General features: G+C 36.6%; 1 protein-coding gene across 6 annotated transcripts in view; it reads right to left on the bottom strand.

Moving 5' to 3' along the window:
- Positions 1–23,740, bottom strand: part of CEP350 (centrosomal protein 350) — a 101,413-nt gene that overhangs the window by 43,539 nt on the left and 34,134 nt on the right. For 3 of the 6 annotated variants that reach the window (XM_053693935.1, XM_053693940.1, XM_053693936.1), the window contains 17 exons: positions 18,810–18,916; positions 14,236–15,194; positions 14,007–14,157; positions 13,211–13,353; positions 12,439–12,616; positions 11,806–11,915; positions 11,557–11,723; positions 11,360–11,470; positions 9,725–9,802; positions 9,541–9,629; positions 9,362–9,439; positions 7,643–7,794; positions 6,998–7,146; positions 6,728–6,912; positions 5,905–5,992; positions 2,070–2,216; positions 66–223 (listed from right to left, as the gene is read on the bottom strand). In XM_053693935.1, the coding sequence (XP_053549910.1) occupies positions 66–223; positions 2,070–2,216; positions 5,905–5,992; positions 6,728–6,912; positions 6,998–7,146; positions 7,643–7,794; positions 9,362–9,439; positions 9,541–9,629; positions 9,725–9,802; positions 11,360–11,470; positions 11,557–11,723; positions 11,806–11,915; positions 12,439–12,616; positions 13,211–13,353; positions 14,007–14,157; positions 14,236–15,194; positions 18,810–18,916 (3,050 nt within the window). The remainder of the gene's footprint in view (positions 1–65; positions 224–2,069; positions 2,217–5,904; positions 5,993–6,727; positions 6,913–6,997; positions 7,147–7,642; positions 7,795–9,361; positions 9,440–9,540; positions 9,630–9,724; positions 9,803–11,359; positions 11,471–11,556; positions 11,724–11,805; positions 11,916–12,438; positions 12,617–13,210; positions 13,354–14,006; positions 14,158–14,235; positions 15,195–18,809; positions 18,917–23,740) is intronic. The other 3 variants (XM_053693937.1, XM_053693938.1, XM_053693939.1) reach the window with 3 other exon arrangements.

Below are 23,740 nucleotides of genomic sequence, written 5' to 3'. Positions count from 1 at the left end.
AGACTTTATTCAAACAACTCTAAAGCACTGAAAGGGAGAAAGCAACATAAGGAAATAGTAGTTACTTGGCATCCGTGTGGCTGTGCATTTTCCTTAGTTTTTGCATAATGCTGCTGGTTTCACTGCCTGATACAGATACTGGAGAATGGCTTCTGCTATCAGCATCAGATGGCAAACGGCTGGATAAAGAACTGGGCTGAACATCTCCCTCGCTGGGCAGTTCCTACACAATTTAGACAGATCCAGAAAGAATAAGAACAGTCTGTATTCACTAAATTACATCCATCAACTACTGCATTAGAGATGTCCATATTGTTTACTTGAGTAGGAATACAATGATTTATTGGCAAGCATAAATAACGACATTTATTTAGGGGTTACCTATTAATTGTGTTTAGGAACTTACTTCCCAAGAGTTGTATATTGCAAATGTGTTTTACTTAAAGGAACACTGAACCCATATTTTTTCTTTTGTGATTCAGATAGAGCATGCAATTTTAAGCAACTTTCTAATTTACACCTATTTTACAATTTTCTTCACTCTCTTGGTATCTATACTTGAAAAGCAAGAATGTAAGTTTAGATGCCGGCCCATTTTTGGTGAACAACCTGGGTTTTTCTTGCTGATTGGTGGACAAACTCACCCACCAATAAACAAGTGCTGTTCAGGGTTCTGAACAAACAAAATGTCTGGCTCCTTAGCTTAGATGCTTTCTTTTTCAAATAAAGATAGCAAGAGAATGAAGAAAAATTGATAATAGGAGTAAATTAGAAAGTTGCTTAAAATGGCTGCTCTATCTGAATCAGGAAAGAAAACATTGGGGTTCAGTGTCCCTTTAAACACTTTATATAAAAATCTCAAAGTGTTTACGGACTCTTTAAAGTGATGGGGTAAACTTTACATGATCTAAAATCAGGTCCGGAATCTAAGAAATATTTTACAGGGACTTAAATGTATCACTTCTAATGAAGATGTGCTGTAACATACTTTTTAATCTAGTTGTGCCATTCTAATACCCTACGCTCCGGCCGCCCACTTCAAAACAAATATTTTGACTTTTCCCTAAATGCCTCTTTAACTAATTTGTTATGGTAAAAGGAAAGGGAAGACTTTTAAGAGGTTTCTTTCTACTCCGAGAATGCATGAAGTTGTATACCCCACTAGCACTTGAATAGGAGCTAAATTACGAGTGGCGCACTAACTGCTGCGTGTGAACAAAAAGAGTGTTTGCCCGCATCGGAAGTAGAGCGCGTATTACAAATTGAAAGTAAACGCGGTTGCTCGAGCGTCAGGATAGCGCAACATCAGAGCTCTGGTTAACTGTTACTCTAATAAAAAGTTGGACAAAACCCATTAAAAATATATTTAAAAGTACAGTTACACTCATAACACCACTATCTCATAAAAATGATTTAAAAAAACATTGCAATAAAAAGTTATAAGGGCTCAAAGATATGAGGTCTCAGGTGTTAGAAAAAAAGGGCTGCAAAGGGCTTTAACATAGAGATACCTACATATACATGTCTAAATATGTAAAATTATGCAATTCATATTTAATAATGTGTACTGTTTATGTACTGTAAATATTTCACATTCCAATGTTCTTCACATAAGGGAATATGTATTTTTAAATAGATATATATATATACACACACACACACACACACACACAGTGTACCAAAAAACATCAGATGTATATAAAGAAATATGCATTTAAGAATAAATAGAACATATTCTGCTATGTGAAGAACATTGGAAAGGAAATATTAAAAATATTATTTCATGTTGGGTTAGTACACTTAGTTAAATGATACGCGCACTTCGGTTTAGCGCAAGAATAAAATCTTTTTACTTTTAACTTATAATACAGCGCGCAAAAAACGTACTTCTAGCAGATTTAATGCGTGAGTGGGAGAAATAAATAGTGCTCTACTCGTAATCTAGCCCTGTGCCACTACAACAAATACTTGTTTATTTGTGGTAGCTTTCCATAACTGCTAGGGGTAAATCCGACTTATGACAATTCACATCTGTATTTACATCAGCTGAGAGAGTCAGAGTTTCTCACCAGCTGCCCACTTTCTGCAGATTTCAGCTTCTCCTGCAGTCTCAAGGTGCTGTTCTGGATGCGCTGAATTTCTTCTTGCTGTTTTAATATGAGTTGTCGTTCACGACGAGCAGCTTTGTTTGCTTCCTGAAGGCGTTTTATTTCTGCCTGGGGATATGATTAATATAAAGAGAAATACCATGTTACTCTGCATTAATGTTGACAGCTTTATACACATCAGGTTGATTAGAAAAGGGAACCAGGAAATAACAACCAAATTTTAAAGTTTAACTGAATAATGGGTCGAGAGGAAGAGTGTTTTTAATGCTAAAATTGTGACTAAAATACATTAAAGTATATAATTTTTGCATTATTCATTCTAGCCATGTGATCAACAGACAAAGGCTGTGGCAGACATTTTCCAAAGTACAGACCTTAGTGAAGGACACCAAGGTACATTTGAAATTAAAACCATTATTTTATAGCGCTTGGTGTTATTATACTGATGCAGATACCACTGATCCTATAACCAGCCCTCCTCTGGCTATACCCATGTGCCAGTGTCACTACTGTGTCATTATATAGTGCTGGGTGTTATTATACTGATGCAGATACCACTGATCCTATAACCAGCCCTCCTCTGGCTATACCCATGTGCCAGTGTCACTACTGTGTCATTATATAGTGCTGGGTGTTATTATACTGATGCAGATACCACTGATCCTATAACCAGCCCTCCTCTGGCTATACCCATGTGCCAGTGTCACTACTGTGTCATTATATAGTGCTTGGTGTTATTATACTGATGCAGATACCACTGATCCTATAACCAGCCCTCCTCTGGCTATACTCATGTGCCAGTGTCACTACTGTGTCATTATATAGTGCTGGGTGATATTATACTGATGCAGATACCACTGATCCTATAACCAGCCCTCCTCTGGCTATACCCATGTGCCAGTGTCACTACTGTGTCATTATATAGTGCTGGGTGTTATTATACTGATGCAGATACCACTGATCCTATAACCAGCCCTTGTCTGGCTATACCCATGTGCCAGTGTCACTACTGAGTCATTATATAGTGCTGGGTGTTATTATACTGATGCAGATACCACTGATCCTATAACCAGCCCTCCTCTGGCTATACCCATGTGCCAGTGTCACTACTGTGTCATATAGTGCTGTGTGTTATTATACTGATGCAGATACCACTGATTCTATAACCAGCCCTCCTCTGGCTATACCCATGTGCCAGTGTCACTACTGTGTCATTATATAGTGCTGGGTGTTATTATACTGATGCAGATACCACTGACCCTATAACCAGTCCTCCTCTGGCTATACCCATGTGCCAGTGTCACTACTGTGTCATTATATAGCACTGGATGGTATTATACTGATGCAGATACCACTGATCCTATAACCAGCCCTTGTCTGGCTATACCCATGTGCCAGTGGCACTACTGTGTCATTATATAGTGCTGGGTGTTATTATACTGATGCAGATACCACTGATCCTATAACCAGCCCTCCTCTGGCTATACCCATGTGCCAGTGTCACTTCTGTGTCATATAGTGCTGGGTGTTATTATACAGATGCAGATACCACTGACCCTATAACCAGCATTTGTCTGGCTATACGCATGTGCCAGTGTCACTACTGTGTCATTATATAGTGCTGGGTGTTATTATACTGATGCAGATACCACTGACCCTATAACCAGCCCTCCTCTGGCTATACCCATGTGCCAGTGTCACTACTGTGTCATTATATAGCACTGGATGGTATTATACTGATGCAGATACCACTGACCCTATAACCAGCCCTTGTCTGGCTATACCCATGTGCCAGTGTCACTACTGTGTCATTATATAGCACTGGATGGTATTATACTGATGCAGATACCACTGACCCTATAACCAGCCCTCCTCTGGCTATACCCATGTGCCAGTGTCACTACTGTGTCATTATATAGTGCTGGGTGTTATTATACTGATGCAGATACCACTGACCCTATAACCAGCCCTTGTCTGGCTATATGTATGTGCCAGTGTCACTGTCTTTGTATAGAGCTGGGTGTTATTATACAGATGCAGATACACATCCAGTATTTCACTCAGGCTTTATTTATTCCATAACTTATCACCCAATATCGCTAGCAGTCTCTTGACAAGCCACTAACTTTATTCACACTACATATTTTTTAATTCCTATTATTTAATCAGAAAGAAAAGATATACTAAGGTTGTGGCGGACACTGCAAGGGCTAGTCACGGACACCAGTGTCCGTATACGGACACCTTGCCTATCCCTGGTGATCAACCCAACAAAGAGGTTAAACATACGTAAAGTCAGCCGATGAGTATTATTCAATGTGTTTAACTGAATAATGGGTCGAGAGGAAGAGTGTTTTTAATGCTAAAATTGTGACTAAAATACATTAAAGTATATAATTTTTGAATTATTTATTCTAGTCATGTGATCAACCCAACAAAGAGGTTAAACATATGTAAAGTCCCGCTCAGGAGACCCAAGCAGTGCAGATCCGCAGCAGAAAATAGCTGGTTATTTGCAAGTACATACGCCTGCACATGATTGGCTCACAGGCAGTTTCCTTGGAAACTGCAATGCTTGATACTGCATTAGATGTGCAGTGGTTATAAACAGTTAGCCAGGTATGCAAAAATGATATGCTCTAAGCAATTAAAGTTTATAATTTCTGCTTCACAATATCCCTTTAAATCCAAGGTGAGTGTGGAAGAAGATAAACTAACGGTAGAAATGTAAGTACAGAGCATAAAAAGATGGTTTATAGGAAAAACTAAAGGATATGTGATTTCTGAGGGTAAGAACTGATTTTTCATGCTGCAGAGCAGCTATAGCCCTGTTCCAGACCACAAGTTTAAACAATTGTAAAGATAACCATCCTGTGACCTAAACAGCGCGTGAAACGCCATTGTTTATTTTAAAACTGGGGACGTAAATATTTGACATCATGAGTAATAAGAAAGTGTCTCTGTATCAATTTTGAAAACACGGCAGATTTGCCAACCACAATGAAGAGGATAAATTAAACTTTTGGTGGAAATTTGATTGCACATTGCTTTATTTTAACTTCTACTGAAATGCCCATTTAACATCCTCAGTGTAGTTGGCAAGTCTGCTGTTTTTAGACCTTGCATTACTGTATCAATGCCAACATGATCTGTATCACTGCCAGCAAACTGAGCAACCTCACGGTATGAAAACGGGCATGTGTGACCTACAGTTATAAGTTATACAGGGCACAGCTCTCGCAAAACAGAGCCAACATTTCTGTGCATTTCAATTTCCCCTAAATATTCAATAACAAGTGATTTTTCCATACTAATAATTCTGATAGACATGACTTTGTGCAGCACCTAGAGGACTATAAAACGCAGAATTGGAGAATAAGATTGTGCTAATTAAAGTGCAGGAATAGAATAGAAATGAAACAAAGGTGAATACTATTCTAATGAGGTCTGCAACAGCAGCCTTTTTTCTTTTATTAAAGAACTTAGATGTTTTGTTTTTACCTTTCTAAATGTATCAACATGTGTTCTTTTGTTCTGCCTGTGCATATGGATATCAATAGGATCCATTAATAGTCACTTGGATTGTAAATTCTGTATGGAGCTGGGCCCTGTAATCCTACTGTCCCAGTCTGTGCCCCGTCTTGTCTTTTTTTTATAGTACCCCTTGTATAACACTTCAGAATCTGATAGCAATTTGCAATCAAAGATGAGGACTTAATAACAATAATTATAATGACAATCAAATTAGTAAAACTCCAAAAATGCATTCTACATAAACTAGTAAATATAAACATACCTGTTCTTGCTGTAGTCTCAATAACAAACCACGCTGGCGTTTCCTGAGCGGAGGCATCTTATCATCTTCTCCCTTATCTCTGAGTCGCCTTAATTTACAACAGAGAAAATCATACAATGTAGAATGTTTCATTTATACAAACTCTAGTAAAATAACAATTAATTTACAAAGATCCCTCTAAATGAGCAAATAAGAATTTAATTTCATTTAAACATCAGCACTATAGCTTGAATTTCATAAGCGGTTACAAGTACAGAATCCACTCACACATATGCAAGAGGATGCACAACAGAAAGCAAGTACTATATAAAACAACAGTTTATGGCAACATACAACTAAGTTAGCTTTTTAAAAGCATTTTGTCTTGCAAAAAAACAGGATAAAGCAAACAACTATTTACCATTGGGCAATGCCAACTCGTGCCCTTATTAACTACCATGTATGTCAACCACAAGAGGAGATGTTACATAAGATCTAATTACTTAAAGGGACATTAAACCCACATTTTTTCTTTCATGATTCAGGTAGAGAATACAATTTTAAACAACATTCCAATTTACTTCTATTATTTAATTTGCTTTGTTTCTTCAGATATCCTTTGTTAAAGAAATAGCAATGCACATGAGTGAGCCAATCAAATGAGGCATATATGTGCAGCCACCAATCAGCAGCTACTAAGCCTATTTAGATATACTTTTCAAAAAAGGATATCAAGAGAATGAAGTAAATTAGATAATAGAAGATAATTGGTAAGTTATTTAAAATTGCATGCTCTTTCTAAATCATGAAAGAAAAAAACAGGGTTTCATGTCCCTTTAAATACCTCTTTTGATGTTCCAGCCATGCGAGTTCTGCCTTGGTCTTATCCTTAAGAGCTTTCTGTCGTAAGCGGAGGAGGGCGGACTGATGTGCTGAACGCATCTCTCCTTCCTGCATGTATTGCCGCACCATCTCCATGGTAAAGCGCCAGAAGCTGTCTTGTCCACTTGAAAAAGGGCCACTCAGTTCCTGATAGAGAATATGTGTGAGAACTGTGCACAAAGACCTAAAATCACACTGAATTCCATTCTCTGTAACAACTGTTCACACTGACCTTGTCCGGAGTGCTTTCCTCATCAGATTCATGCCGCTGGCTGCGCTGTCTCTCCAAGCTGCCTCTTCGATGGGACTCGGAGGGGAGCAATGAGCGGAATGATAACTCCTCAATTCCTTCTTCCTTCACGGAAAGGGGTGAGCTTGTATCTAGGAAAAATGGCACATTCAAGTATAAAGCAAAAAAATTGAAGACAAAGTTCCTTAAAGGAATAGTCTAGTCAAAATTAAACTTTCATGATTCATATAGATTAAGCAACCTTCTAATATACTCCTATTATCAATTTTTCTTATTCTCTTGCTATCTTTATTTGAATGTAGGCATAGGAGCACGGCCCATTTTTTGTTCAGCCCCCAAGTAGCGCTTGCTGATTGGTGGCCACATTTAGACACCAATCAGAAAGTGCTACCCAGGTCTGAACCAAAAATGGGCCGGCTCATAAGCTTACATTCTTGCTTCTTCAAATAAAGATAGCAAGAGAACGAAGATTGATAATAGGAGTACATTTGAAAGTTGCTTAAAATGGCATACTTTATCTGAATTGTGAAAGTATAATTTTGACTAGACTATCCCTTTAATGCTGCTAATCTCTTAAATGACAGTGGCAGAGGCAGATAAGTTAGGAGAAGCTTATAACCTTCTTACCTTTCTCCTTTATGGAAGGGGTGATGTCCTCTGGTATTGACACGCTCCCAGGTGATCTAAGTTCTTCTTGTATGCTCTCGTCTAGTTCACTGCGAGTCATGGTTCCTTCCACCATAGAGGCAGGTGGAGGGCTCTCTTGAGCACTGCTGTTGCTGTAAAATAACCTAAATATTTGAAGCTGATCCAATATAAAACAAAGAGCATACATTTACATAGTTTTCTGCAAAGTGTTGATCATGGCGTACTCAAATAGATCCAAAGTAATCTTCACAAGCAGGCTTGCTTATAGCAGAATTTATCAAGCTGCAGGCCTGTCAACCAACCTGATCAAACGAGTTCACGGTGATTTATATAATCTCTGGGGAATGTTGGTGATACATTTTCCCCTCATTTTTAACATGTACACAAAAGACCATTTCAATAGATTATCAGTCATTATATGGAGCCAACATATATCCTGAGGCTCATTAAGGGAAATTAATTGACATTAGTATATGTTTGCATTTTTATGTCCTGTAAATGGTCATTAAAGTCATTCTTACATATGGAAAGTATATACATAAATAATAAACAATAACTTTGTTAGTAACATCTGTACTATTCTGTAGATACCCAAAAGTCCTAAGTATTCACACCCCATTGTAAAGGACTTTAAGCAGCAAATAAGTATGTCTGTTCCGGGACTTGCAAGGGAGCGTGCCTCATGCACACTCAGGTGATAATTTCCTGTCAGCTTTTTACAGTTATGCTGCATCACTTTCAAGTGATTTAGCCTATGGGTATTATGACCCTTTAAATATGAAGAGGTTTCTCTTATCGCTTTATCGTTGCCAATTAGGGATAGGTATTAATAAGCAACTGTACTGATCAAGCAAGCCCTGTGTATAATGCTGCAGGGTAAAAACCTGAACCTGTACGCCACATGCCAGCCACTCTGTGCAAAATGGAGAAACCACATTTTTAATAGTTAAATGGCTGGGTAAGAAAGGAAGATAAAAAATGAAAGTATAATCAGAGTTGTTTTACGATATGTGAATAAACATTTTAAGGGTAATTATAATTTCTGTTTCATGTCCCTTTAAAAGGAAGATATTTGTGAACGTTAAAGGGACACTGAACCCAAATTTTGTTCCCAGGTTTAGGAGGTCCTCTCCCTCCCATGGACCTGCATTAGTAATTAAGATGATCTGTGGACTCATCGTGTCTTAAAAAAGAAAGGAAGATATTTGTGAAAGTTAAAGGGACACTGAACCCAAATTGTTTCTTTCATGATTCAGATAGAGCATGCAATTTTAAGCAACTTTCTAATTTAATCCTATTATCAATTTTTCTTTGTTCTCTTGCTATCTTTATTTGAAAAAGAAGGCATCTAAGCTAAGGATCCAGACAATTTTTGGTTCAGAACCATGGACAACACTTGTTTATTGGTGCTGTCCAATCAGCAATGACAACCCAGGTTGTTCACCAAAAATGGGTCGGCTTTTAAACTTACATTCTTGCTTTTCAAATAAACAAACCAAGAGAATGAAGAAAATTTGATAATAGGAGTAAATTAGAAAGTTGCTTAAAATTGCATGCTCTATCTGAATCACAAAAGAAAAAATTTGGGTTCAGCGTCCCTTTAAGGAAACTGTGATCCTCTTCAGATTTCTTTATTGCCACAACGTTTCTGAAAGCGCAAGGTGATAACCATTGTCAGTGAATGTAAAGTTTTCCTACCTGTGCACATGCTCTCTGGAACTAGATGAGCTGCTGTTAGGTTGAGAAGAGGGAGAGACTGAACGTGATCCTTTTTTTCTAGAAAAGACAAAAAATAAATGTGACAGCTCGAGCTGGGACGCACATAAAAGCAGAGGTGGTGCTTCTTTGAAAGCAGCTACTTTACAGTGGTTTAATACCTGGTTGCGTGCGCACGGGATCTTTTCGGCGGTTCAGTAAGAGAAGTATGATTTGAACTGATAGATGAGAGGTAATCACGTTCCATATCCTGAAAACAAAGGCAAACCAATATAAGTGATAAACACTACAAAAGCCTCACACACCAATCTGAAATGATTCAAATCACTGCTTGGTAATACTAACCTCATGTATACGGTGTGACTTGTGTGAAGCGGATGTCTCCTGTGTCTTCTGGAACCGCTGTAGGATTTCTACCTGAGCCTATTAATAATTACATAACAGGTGCCTAGTTACTTTAGAACAGAGAAACACAGAACTACAGACACACAGAAACATGTTAACACATTATCCTGTAGCATTTTCTGCTATGCTGCACTACCTTAAAGGGCCATAATAGTTGAAAAATGACATGCTCTACCATTAGATCATGTAATTTTACGACCATCGACACTGCTCTACTATGTGTTTAACCTCCGCAAAGTGACGCCCTCGACCCACGGTGCACTACTGGTACCGAGTGGAACCCCTCGTGTAACCAATCAGTAGCGCTAGTCGCATGACTCAGATGAACAACTGGCGCTGCGGATAGAATTAGAGGTGAGTTACGCTCAGGAGCAGCAGTGCACCCTGCAACGGGGTTAAACACACAGTAGAGCAGGGGTCATAGACATAAAAATGACATGCGCTAACTGATTAGAGCATATCATTTGCTACTATTATGGTGCTTTAATTTGAAAGTGTAAAATTTGCTTGTAATATCAGTTTTGATACCCACATACCACAACATCTAGTAAAAGAACTCTGTCCTCACTACAGACTAATAGCATGATCTCTCCACACTTACGCCATACAAAAGGTTAAAACTCCACTCTGTCATCATGCAAACATAGCCGAGAAATATAAATAAGCGCACAGGGTTTCAGTTAAAGCAGACATGAAATACAAAATACGGAATTTAAATGTTCGCAAATAGGCAGATTTCTTGCTCACTGAGACAACAAATTCACTAAATGAGACAGGCAGAAATGTATGATGATAATTAACAAACAAAAAAACTCCACAACCAAAGAGAGAGGGTTAGGGAGATACATTATGGTGGTTTCATACCACAAACCAACAAGCTTGTTAAACGAAGATGTAAATTCAATGAACGTCCTTTGATAACCATTGCAAACAAATGTGATAAGTAAATATATATAAAAGATGTCAGGCATGTCTAATGAGCTGCAAGAAAATGATAAAATCAGGTAAACCTGTTTTTTGCTGTTCCCAAAACTTTTTAATATGGAAGCCATAAAATAGATGTCTTCTTGTCATGTGACTTATAACATTGTTTATCGTCACTTTCACAAACGTTTTGCATTTCAATTTGAAAGTGCCAGAATAAACTACCTTTAGCCACAAGAGAGCTCCATTCTCCAGATCTTTAGCTAGACCATGGTCTTCTACTATTATTATCGGTTATTTGTAGAGCGCCAACAGATTCCGCAGCATTCTACTATATCCCAAATTGATTTATTTTGTAATGGATATTATTTGACCCAGAAAGAAATAACGCTACAAGTAACAACATATCTACTACATCGCAAGGGAGTCTTCAAGAATACTATTCTTTTAAAAGAAAATATTCACTTCTGTAGTTTTTGTCACCATATGCGAACATTTGTTTTCGTCATTGTTCTACCAAAAAATGCCTCAGCTATTTTGCTTCTCCATTCTATTTATGCTGAACTAGGAGCTAGCTTATTTGGTGACATGGTTGATACTTCAGTCCTTGAAATGTATTTTCTAGATGAACGTCCAACATTCCCTAATTACCTGTGCTGCTTTCTGCCGTGTCTCTTCGAGCTGCCTCAGGCTTGCTTGGGCCTCCTGTTCCGCCTGCTGCCTCAGTGCAGCCATGTTCTGCTCGTGACGCTGCTGTTGCGCCTGCAGGAACCAGAAGAATCAAAGAGTGACATAAACCAAAACGAGACCTTATAACATGTAATCTTATGACTAAAAGGATTATATACCTTCAGGATCTGTGCCAATGAAACAGTTTCTTGCTGGGCTAATGAAATCCCACGTGCCCGCTCCACATCACACAACTGGCGCACTGACTCCTCCATGGCACTAAGATAATTTAGCTCTGCTGACATATGCTGTTGCAGTACTGCAGGGGAAAACCTCATGGAACCTGCTTAAAAAAAAATAAAGCTGATGAATTTCATTTTAAAAACAAGCTTTTTCTTTTTTAAATAGTCAAAAAGAGGGTCACCTGCCTTGTACAGATCCTGCCAGGTGTCCCGGTGGTACTGGAACTTGAGAAACTGTTTCCTTGACACTGGGGTGATGGCTTCTTGAAGTTTTTCCAGAATCAGACACAATACTGCTATGTAGAAGGGAAAAAGAAGTGAAGTAACAGCACGGAAGATATCTTTATGATGTTTTCTACATCAGATACACTATAGTGTGATTAGTTAAAGGGACACTAAACCAAATTGTTTTCTTTCATAATTCAGATAGAGCAGCAATTTTAAGCAACTTTCTAATTTACTTCTATTATCAATTTTTCTTTGTTCTCTTAGTATCTTTATTTGAAAAAGTCGGAATGTAAGCTTAGCAGCCGGCCCATTTTTGGTTCAGCACACTGGGTAGCTGCATATATATGCCTCTAGTCATTGGCTCACCCAAAATGTTCAGATAACTCCCAGTAGTGCAGTGCTGCTCCCTAAACAAAGTAACCCGTCAGTATTCCCACTTATGCAATTTGCACTGAGATTTGAACTATATGTTTAGTTCCTTAGTGGAGTCGAGCAACAAGAATACATTTAATAAAATGATCTAACAAAAGAGAGCATTATGGTTACAGCTGCATCCTTCTTTAATAATAATCCATCAGATGAATTTCTTACCTTGCTACTGAATGAGCAGAAAACTCTCCCACAGTACTGTCTGTATCTGAGACAACAGGCAGCTCCCTCCCTGGGGACAGTGACTGAGACCTGCTCCCTTGACCTTTATGATCATAACCCAAGGAACCTTGGTTAAGTTCCAAAGGAAGTTGGTTGATACCATTTTGCCGTCCTTTTCCTACAATGAAAAAGGTCATATAAATGATATAACTTAGCTGATAAAAAACAATAATAATGAAAAAAGCAGGAGATAAGAGGAAATTCAGACTAAGAAGAAACAGCTGCTCTACAAGTATTGTACTGAATTCATGAAGTTATTGTTAACCATTGCCCACAAAAGTCAATACTAAATTGTCCTGTACTGAAAACACATAATCTGAGACTCTGCAGACTTTAATACAACTTAATTAGTGCAGACAGTAACAGATTAGAACGTGTCAAGGAACGAAAGGACATCTTAATACTTCTGTGTGTACGGCTTTGCTGTATCTGCAGCAGGCAGTCCGGACGCCAAGTGGATACCGAAGCCGGTGTTGGGAGTTCCGTTACCATCTCTATACCAGCACGTACCATGGAGAGTATCAGAACAGCATATATATGAAATTGCCTATTTTAACTTGAATCCAGTAAGTGCAACATTGTGTGTTGCGTGTGTTTGATCTTAATAAATCTTCACTTGAATCGTACTCTGTGTGCGCTTCTATCTTTTTTTTCTTTTTCATGTTTACAACTTAATTAGTGCAGACAGTAACAGATTAGAACCTGCACTTACGCTGTTTGCTGCCTCGCTGTGAGGATGAGGATGAAGGAGATGAAACTGCAGATATAGTCCCAGAGGAATGAGGCGATATCACCTCACTTCTATGTTTGGCAATTGGGAGTTCCTCCTTTATGCTGGAAGCACTGGAATTCACGCTGTTAGGAACAACGGCATTGACAAATTTAAAAAAAAAAAAAAAATCAAAAAAGTTAAAACTTTTTATTTTTTTCTTAATTCAACTGCAGTCATCAAACCCTGGTAATATTGCACATAATGAATAATTTGTCAGTGAGCATCTGTTTTGCTTCTCGTGTAGTTTCACTTTGTAAAACACATTTGTACGAAAATGTATAATCAAAAGAGCAGATATTTTACCCATTTTAAAAAAACTAATTTAAAAAAAACTATTCTCAAAATAAACATAAACACTTCTGTTTGTACAAACCATAAAGAAATGTGCCATAAAAACCCTCACATATACCTAGACGCAGAAACAGGCATTGGATTAGCAATAGCATGGATGATCTAGCGGACAAAAACGCTGTAGCAAGAGGAGGAGTGTGAGATGATCAAGTGAAGAACAAGATCAAATTAACCACATTATGCCTTTGGCTTTAGGTTTGAGAACACTGATTTATAAACATTATATTACGAACATCAAAATTATTAATTTTGATATAAAGTAAATAAGGGTTTGTAGAGTCAATTTTGGAGCCATAAAAAAGGCCAAGAATGATTCATTCTCTGAATCTAAAATAGATCTTAGACACCCAATTTGTAGATGCAAAAAAGACGATGCGGATCTCACCTTGATTGGCTGCCTTTATGTGTATCAGATGTCGTCTCACTGGCTGGGAATGAAGTAAAGTCATCTTTATAGGAGATACTATCATGGCGGCTGTTTATAGATGAGTGTACTTGATATTCTCCTATACTTTCCTCTAATTGTCCATCTAGCACTGCATGGGAAGAAAATATTTGCATTTTAACATGATCTGGAACACAGACAAATTCACACACAACTGATGAAGTCTCACCTTTGCCATACAGATGGTACGATTTTGTGAAGATATTTATGACGCTGTTAGGACTTCCCTTGGCCAGTTCCTCCCAGGGACCTTTGACTTTTGACTCAATACTAGAGGAAGGTAGTGGTGCATACTTATCTGCCGCCCTCTGGAATTCAGCAATGGGCTCAAAGGATTTGGCATCCCTGATGCAAAACTCTTTACTTTTCAGTACTTCAGCTGCATTAAGGGGAGATCCTCTACTAGGCACCCCATCACCCTCAGACAGACTCCCATCACTCAGCAAGGGCCCCTCACTGATTGAGCTGAGACTAGAGTTTTGAGAAAGGTTGTTTTTAGGAGAGGTTTCTGGAGGTCGACCATTCTTGCCATCTCTCTTTATGGATTGTTCTTCCTCTCTAACCTCACATTTTCCAGATATGGGAGTTGCATGTAGATGAAACTCCTCAGGAAGTTTCTGATATACACTGATGGCTCCAGGAAGGTCCTTTGGGGGAAAGTGAGTTGTACAGGTGCTAAGCATTTTCTGTATCCTGGCTGAGAAAGCATCTTCTCCACACTCTCTCTCAGGAGGACTGTCAGGTTTCTTCCAGGCTGGTTTAGTATGGGGATTGGGTTCAGGAGCGGTGTCCCATGCCGACTGAAATCCTAGAGACCCTCCAGCTAACTTTTTAGCTTCACTCTCAATTCTGGAGGAGAGAGATACTGCTGTTGCCTTTAGAGTCTCAATGCGATCCAGATTACTCCTGAAATTGTTGGCAGGTGGCTTCCCTTGGAGACCTGTCCTGTCTGAGACCAAACTGGTGGCACTTTTCTTAGAGTTCAGTAACGAATCAAAATCTATAGGAATGGTGAGTAGCTTAGAGAGAATTCCTGTTCCTCCAGGGGCCTGATTCACAGTGGGAGGTAATGGGCTCTTTGAGGTAAGCTGGTCTGTTTGTCGACAATAGGTTTCCATTAAGTTGCTCCTGTCAATAAACACATTCATTACCAATACTGACAGAACAAAACAATATCAAAACATGAACACCAATAACCAAATCCAGTAAAAAATATTAGAATATTTAAGATTCTGTTGAAAAAACATAAGTATCCTTGACTTATAGCAACAGCATTTATACATTTCCATGCATTTTTACTTTGTAAAGGGACAATCTAGTCAAAATTAAACTTTCATGATTCAGATAGGTATGTAATTTTCAACAACTTTCCAATTTACTTTGATCATCATTTATGCTTTGTTCTTTTGGTATCCTTTGTTGAAGACTAAACCTAGGTAGGCTCATATGCTAATTTCTAAGCCCTTGAAGGCCTCCTCTTATCTCAGTACATTTTGAAAGTTCTTCACAGCTAGATAGTGCTAGTTCACGTATACCATATAGATAACATTGTGCTCACTCCTGTGGATTTACCTATAAAGTCAGCACTGATTGGCTAAAATGCAAGTCTGTCAAAAGAACTGAAATAAGGGGGCAGCCTGCGGAGTCTGCGATACAAGGTAATCACAGAGGTAAAAGTGTATTAATATAACCATGTTGGTTATGCAAAACTGGGGAATGGGTAATAAAGGTATTATCTATCATTTTAAACAATAAATACTAGAGTAATCTGTCCCTTTAATGAAAGGGAACCACAATACAGCTCAATTTGGATAAACCATCTACAAAGGCTATATTATTATTAAAACAGGTATTTTAATTGAAGAATTACATATAAATAAAACTAGTTCAAATAGATTTTTTTTTAAAGGTGAAACATTTTTCCGAAGCAAATTCACAGTTAAAACACAAAAATTGTAAAAAGGGATGATATTAAACATATAAATACTATTAGTTTAAAAAAGGTTTAAGAAAAACAGAATTTATGTTTACCTGATAAATTACTTTCTCCAACGGTGTGTCCGGTCCACGGCGTCATCCTTACTTGTGGGATATTCTCTTCCCCAACAGGAAATGGCAAAGAGCCCAGCAAAGCTGGTCACATGATCCCTCCTAGGCTCCGCCTTCCCCAGTCATTCGACCGACGTAAAGGAGGAATATTTGCATAGGAGAAACCATATGATACCGTGGTGACTGTAGTTAAAGAAAATAAATTATCAGACCTGATTAAAAAAACCAGGGCGGGCCGTGGACCGGACACACCGTTGGAGAAAGTAATTTATCAGGTAAACATAAATTCTGTTTTCTCCAACATAGGTGTGTCCGGTCCACGGCGTCATCCTTACTTGTGGGAACCAATACCAAAGCTTTAGGACACGGATGAAGGGAGGGAGCAAATCAGGTCACCTAGATGGAAGGCACCACGGCTTGCAAAACCTTTCTCCCAAAAATAGCCTCAGAAGAAGCAAAAGTATCAAACTTGTAAAATTTAGTAAAAGTGTGCAGTGAAGACCAAGTCGCTGCCTTACATATCTGATCAACAGAAGCCTCGTTCTTGAAGGCCCATGTGGAAGCCACAGCCCTAGTGGAATGAGCTGTGATTCTTTCAGGAGGCTGCCGTCCGGCAGTCTCGTAAGCCAATCTGATGATGCTTTTAAGCCAAAAAGAGAGAGAGGTAGAAGTTGTTAAACACTAAAAAACTCTAAGCCATCTCCGTGGAGATGTTGCCTGTACAACGGCAAAGAGAATGACTGGGGAAGGCGGAGCCTAGGAGGGATCATGTGACCAGCTTTGCTGGACTCTTTGCCATTTCCTGTTGGGGAAGAGAATATCCCACAAGTAAGGATGACGCCGTGGACCGGACACACCTATGTTGAAGAAAAGCTGTTTAAATTTTAAATTAAAACTAGCAAGAAATTAATACTTGTGCACATACAATTAATGTGCATTGGCTGATAAGAGATGATTCTGAGTGAGCAGTAGATATTTTTTCTGATAAATGTCAAGATTTACTTACATTTGCCGGCCCCTTGTATCATGTGACACCCATCAGCCAATCACAGACTTATATAGGTATACACTAGGGATGTGGATTTGGGTTTTTTGTGAGGGAACGAATGCCAAAGATAGCGGCCGCCAGCAGCATTTGGCTTTTTCCTGAACCGGATTTCTACTTGTGAAAGTGAATCACACTATGATACGTGCAAATCCAGATCTTAGTGTGTTGCACTTCCAGAAGAAGAAATCCAGCTCCAAAAATTGCCAAATTCTGCTGGCGGCCGCTGTCTTCTGCATTTGTTTCCTGACAAAACCCCCGAATGCACATGCCTAGTAAACACTGAACTTCTACACATGCTCAGCAGTAGCTGGTGTCTCAGAAAGTGAGAACAATTTGATTATAGAAGTACAACTGGAAAGTCTCTTGAAACATCATGGTAGCGCTGTGGAATCTGTTGGCGCTCTACAAATAACCGATAATAATAATAATAATGGTCTATCTGAATCGTGAAAGTTAAAAAAAAAGCCCATTGTATTCTACAACTTTCTCCCGTTTAATGTGTTCCCAATGGTCCATTTTACCTGCTAGAGTATATTTGTTTGCAAACGGCTAACTTACCTTTATTTGTTATTTGATAAAGTGACTTTTGCCTGTTGCATTCCCTACACTGAAAATATTAGTAATAATATGTTTCTCTTTAGAAAACTATGTAAATAGCATACAATACCAATGATTAATTTCCTAGTGGGGGTAGGAGAAAAAAAGATTTTGTATGTGAAATAGCTGCTTGTGTTTAATCCACCCCCCCTAACATAATAAGCATTTCAATACTTAAATACTTTGCAGGCCCAGTCCATTGTTATGGGCATGTACCAGATGATGGTTTAAAAATAAAAGATATTTCAAATACCGAAATAAATATGAAGTAACAATTCCCCATACATTTAATACTCTGTAGTAGGTATAACAAGTAATTTGAAACACATTAAGGGGGGGGGGATCATTTTGGCTTAAAGTGATAGTAAACCTTAGCTAATGAAATGCCTTACATGTGTAATCTTTGCAATAAATAAGTATTTGTGTATTTTTTTTTTTATTTTTTTTTAATCTGTGCCTAAAGTAATGCTTCTATTACAATGTTATGCCAGTCCATTGGGATGACTATTCTCCAGTGAACATCCAACCAGTGTGTGTGTCATGTGACATTCTTAAAGTCCAGCCCTTTGAAAGCCTTTAGGAAGCCTATGTAGAGAGTGGATGGGACTGCTCTCTATGTCACTGCCCAGCCAGAAGAGGAAATGAATGGGGGCGGAGGAACAGAAGATACCAAGTAGGATTATAAATCGTATTATATAAAAATATATATATATACACTTAAAAAAAAAAAATTATGTGGTTTTGCTTGTACACTAATATATTTTTCATTGCAACATTCTTAAAGTCTGAAATTTAACATCACTTTAAGTGTCCCTTTAAGATTAGAAGTTGTACGCAGGTTCTCTTTTTAATTAGAATTAGCTACAATGTTTAGGAAAGATGGATGAACAAGCGGTGACATTCTTCATGCTGGCTAATTTTTAACAACGTATTAAAAGCCACTGATTGTTTTAACAAGTTATACACAGCTCACATTCTATTTAACATGACCAGGCAGAAAGAATACAAGTGTAGACAGGAAATGGAATATAGGGTAACTGGATCCTCACCTGAGAAGTGGCTCTGAGAGGGACAAATCACTGCTGGAAGAGGCGCTGAGGGAACGCTCCTGACCTTTGTTCTCCTTGTCAGATTCACCAGAGGGCTGATATAAAGGCTTAGAAAGGAACAAAATGTAAAATTGAAAAGCTATATTCATGTCAAACTTTATTTCTTCATAAAATGTTTTATTGCAAATGGTAAAGCAATTTTTTTTTTGCCTGCTATTCCTGTAATTTTCCTTCCCACAAGAAAGGCTGTAGTGCATAAACATATTCAAAAAGGCTTTTCAAGTGGTATGTCCCTGGACAGCAAAACAATGGCAAATTTTCTAATGAAATAACAGTTGAAATGCTTTTAAATTGCATTTTGTACGGAGATAATTTGAAGTGCAGTTATTTATTGGTTATATACACTACCCATATATAAAAACAAGGACGAACAACTAGAGCCTCATCAAAGTAAAGGAAAAGGCTTAACAAGAAATCGCCCAATATAAACTTTTGTTTTTCGCATCCATTTTTACTATTTTGGATTTGATCAACTAAACTACAACAGAAACTTTAGGACAATCACCAGAATATTCTGTAAATTATGACGACTTATATGCTTTTATCTCATAACATACAACCTTCATATCTGCTGTAAACTTGTGTTAAAGGGACAGTCAAGTATAAATTAAACTTTCATTATTCAGATAGGACTTTTAATTTTAATAAACTTTCCAATTTACTTTTATCATCAAATTTGCTTTTTTCTCTTGGTATTCTTAGTTGAAACTAAACCTAGGTAAGGCTCATATGCTAATTTCTAAACCTTTGAGGGCTGCCTCTTATCACATGCTTTTTAAATCTCTTTTCAACACAAAGAGACAGAAAGTACACGTGGGCCATATAGATAACACTGAGTTCAGGCACAGGGGGTTATTTAAGATCTAGCACAACACAATGCTAAATGCAAGTCAATAGATAATAAACAGTCACAGTCATGTGATCAGGGGGCTGGAAGAAGGTTCCTAGATACAAGGTAATCACAAAGGTAAAAAGTACATTTTATAACTGTGTTTGTTATGCAAAGCTGGGGAATGAGTAATAAAGGGATTATCTATATTTTAAAACAATAAAAATTCTATGGTTGACTGTCCCTTTAACTATTCCCAGCAATAAGAGGTGTTACATAAAACCAATCCTGAAACGGCATTTTCAAAAAATAAAAAAAAGTTGTGCTCTAAATTGTAGGTTCATAGACAAACACTATTTGTATAACCTTTATTATCAGATCCCTTGTTTATTCTTTCAGTTGACGTCATACATACGTCATACATACATCATACATACATATGAAATGACATATGACAGATTAAAGGGACTGTAAAGTAAACATTCAACTTTTATGATTCAGATAGAACATACAATTTTAATCAACGTTCCAGTTTGCTACAATATCAAATTTGCTTTCTTCTCTTGGTATCCTTTGTTGAAGAGCATATGTAGGTAGGCTCAGGAGCAGCAATGCCCTACTGGGAGCTAGCTGCCGATTGGTCGCTGCACATATGCTTCACCAGATTTAATCTGCTAGCTTCCAGCCTACTCTTCACCACTGCATACCAATAAAACAAAACAAAATTAACGAAGGTAACAAAGGTAATTGGAAAGTTGTTTACATTGGAATGCGCTAACTGAAACATGATTGAGTTTACTGTACCTTTAAGAGGTAGAACTAACATTTAGGAATTGTGCGATTACTTAAAAGGACATATAGCCCAAAACTGGATTTGGCATAAAATTATTATGCATAGTTAAAGGGACAATCAACCATAGAATTGTTATTGTTTTAAAAGATAGATAATCCCTTTATTACTCATTCCTCAGCTTTGCATAACAAACACAGTTATATTAATGTACTTTTTACCTCTGTGATTACCTTGTATCTAGGAACCTTCTTCCAGCCCCCTGATCACATGACTGTGACTGTTTATTATCTATTGTCTTGCAGTTAGCATTGTTTTGTGCTAGATCTTAAATAACCCCCTGTGCCTGAACACAGTGTTATCTATATAGCCCACGTGTACTTTCTGTCTCTGTGTTGAAAAGAGATTTAAAAAGCCTGTGATAAGAGGCAGCCCTCAAAGGCTTAGACATTAGCATATGAGCCTACCTAGGTTTAGTTTAAACTAAGAATACCAAGAGAAAAAAGCAAATTTGATGATAAAAGTAAACTGGAAAGTTGATTAAAATTAAAAGTCCTATCTGAATAATGAAAGTTTAATTTATACTAGACTGTCCCTTTAAAAAAATGGACTGTATTTTGCGAGTTTTCCTACAATTTAACAATTTCCACTACCACAGAGACTGAAGTGCATACTGGAGATTTCGGAAGCATAACTCTGCATCAAGCTACAGTGCGACTGCTTGATTAGTGCAGGAGCTAATTGGCTACAGAAAGGAAAACAAGGTTGGGATGTCCCTGTACTACAAACAATGTGAATTTTGTAAGCAAAATTATTTTTTTAAAGCATTTAATACATTTATTTTGTATGCAGATATTTTACAATGTAGAGCTTAACTGCTGACATATACAGGCGTACCTCAGAGATATTGCGGGTTTGGTTCCAGATAACCACAATAAAGCAATAAAGTGAATCACACTCATTTTATTGATTCCCAGTGCATATAAAAGTTAGATTATTTTGAACTATACTGTAGTTTATTAAGTGTGCTATAGCATTATGTCTAAAAAAAACAATGTACATACCGTAATTAAAAAATACTTTATTGCTAAAAATTGCTAAATATCATCTGAGCCTTCAGTAAGTCAGAATCTTTTTGCTGGTGGTGTGTACATATAGGTGTGTGTGTATATATATATGTGTATTTATGTGTATATATGTGTATTTATGTGTATATATGTGTATTTATTTATTTATTTATAAAATATTTTACCAGGAAAGATACATTGAGATTTCTCTCGTTTTCAAGTATGTCCTGGGTACACAAAACATTGCATTGATACAATAGGGTACAATAAAATACAAAACAATAATACATGATATATGCACAAATTTATTTATGTGTATATATGTGTATTCCTGTGTATATATGTGTGTGTGTATATATGTGTGTGTGTATATATGTGTGTATATATATATATATATATATATATATATATATATATATATATATATGTGTATATTTGTGTATATATGTGTATATATGTGTATTTATGTGTATATATATGTGTATATATGTGCATATTTGTGTATATATGTGCATATATGTGTATTCCTGTGCATTCATGTGTATATGTGTATTCATGTGTATATATGTGTGTGTGTATGTGTGTTTGTGTGTGTGTATATATGTGTGTATATATATGTGTATTCATGTGTATATATGTGTATTTATGTGTATATTTGTGTATATATGTGTATTTTTGTGTGTATATGTATATGTATATATATATATATATATATATATATATGTGCATATATGTGTATTCCTGTGCATTCATGTGTATATATGTGTATATATGTGTATATATGTGTGTATGTGTGTGTATGTGTGTGTATGTGTGTGTATATATGTGTGTATATATATATATATATATATATATATATATATATGTGTATTCATGTGTATATTTGTGTATATATGTGTATTTTTGTGTATATATGTGTATATATATATATATATATATATGTGTATTCCTGTGCATTCATGTGTATATGTGTATTTATGTGTATATATGTGTGTATATATGTGTATTCATGTGTATATATGTGTATTCATGTGTATATATATATATATATATGTTTATATGTGTGTATATAAGTGTATTCATGTGTATGTATGTGTTTATATGTGTATATATGTGTGTATTCATGTGTATATATGTGTATTTATGTGTTTATATATGTGTATATAAGTGTATTCATGTGTATGTGTTTATATGTGTTTATATATGTGTATTCATGTGTATTTATGTGTTTATATGTGTTTATATGTGTATTCATGTGTATATAAGTGTATTTATGTGTATGTGTTTATATGTGTGTATTCATGTGTATTCATGTGTATATATGTGTTTATATGTGTGTATATAAGTGTATTCATGTGTATTTATGTGTTTATATGTGTGTATATATATATATATATATATATATATATATATATATATATATATATATATATATATATATGTGTATTTATATGTGTGTATGAGTGTATTTATGTGTATGTGTGTATTTATGTGTTTATATGTGTATATATGTGTGTATATGTGTGTATTCATGTGTATTTATGTGTATTTATGTGTTTATATAAGTGTATTCATGTGTATGTATGTGTTTATATGTGTATATATGTGTGTATTCATGTGTATATATGTGTATTCATGTGTATATATGTGTATTCATGTGTATATATGTGTATGTATGTGTTTATATGTGTGTATATAAGTGTATTCATGTGTATTTATGTGTTTATGTGTATATATATATATATATGTGTATTTATGTGTTTATATGTGTGTATATGTGTATATATGTGTATTTATGTGTTTATATGTGTATATATGTGTATTTATGTGTATTTATGTGTGTATATATGTGTATTCATGTGTATATATTTGTATGTATGTGTTTATATAAGTGTATTCATGTGTATGTATGTGTTTATATGTGTATATATGTGTATTCATGTGTATATGTGTATTCATGTGTATACATGTGTATTTATGTGTTTATAACATAATTTATGCTTACCTGATAAATTCCTTTCTTCTGTTGTGTGATCAGTCCACGGGTCATCATTACTTCTGGGATATAACTCCTCCCCAACAGGAAATGCAAGAGGATTCACCCAGCAGAGCTGATATAGCTCCTCCCCTCTACGTCAGTCCCAGTCATTCGACCAAGAATCAACGAGAAAGGAGTAACCAAGGG

Source organism: Bombina bombina, chromosome 10 (genome assembly GCF_027579735.1).
Source record: "Bombina bombina isolate aBomBom1 chromosome 10, aBomBom1.pri, whole genome shotgun sequence".
Taxonomy (NCBI): domain Eukaryota; kingdom Metazoa; phylum Chordata; class Amphibia; order Anura; family Bombinatoridae; genus Bombina; species Bombina bombina.
The sequence above is the reverse complement of the archived record's forward strand: the minus strand, read 5'-3'. Positions and strand labels throughout refer to the sequence as shown.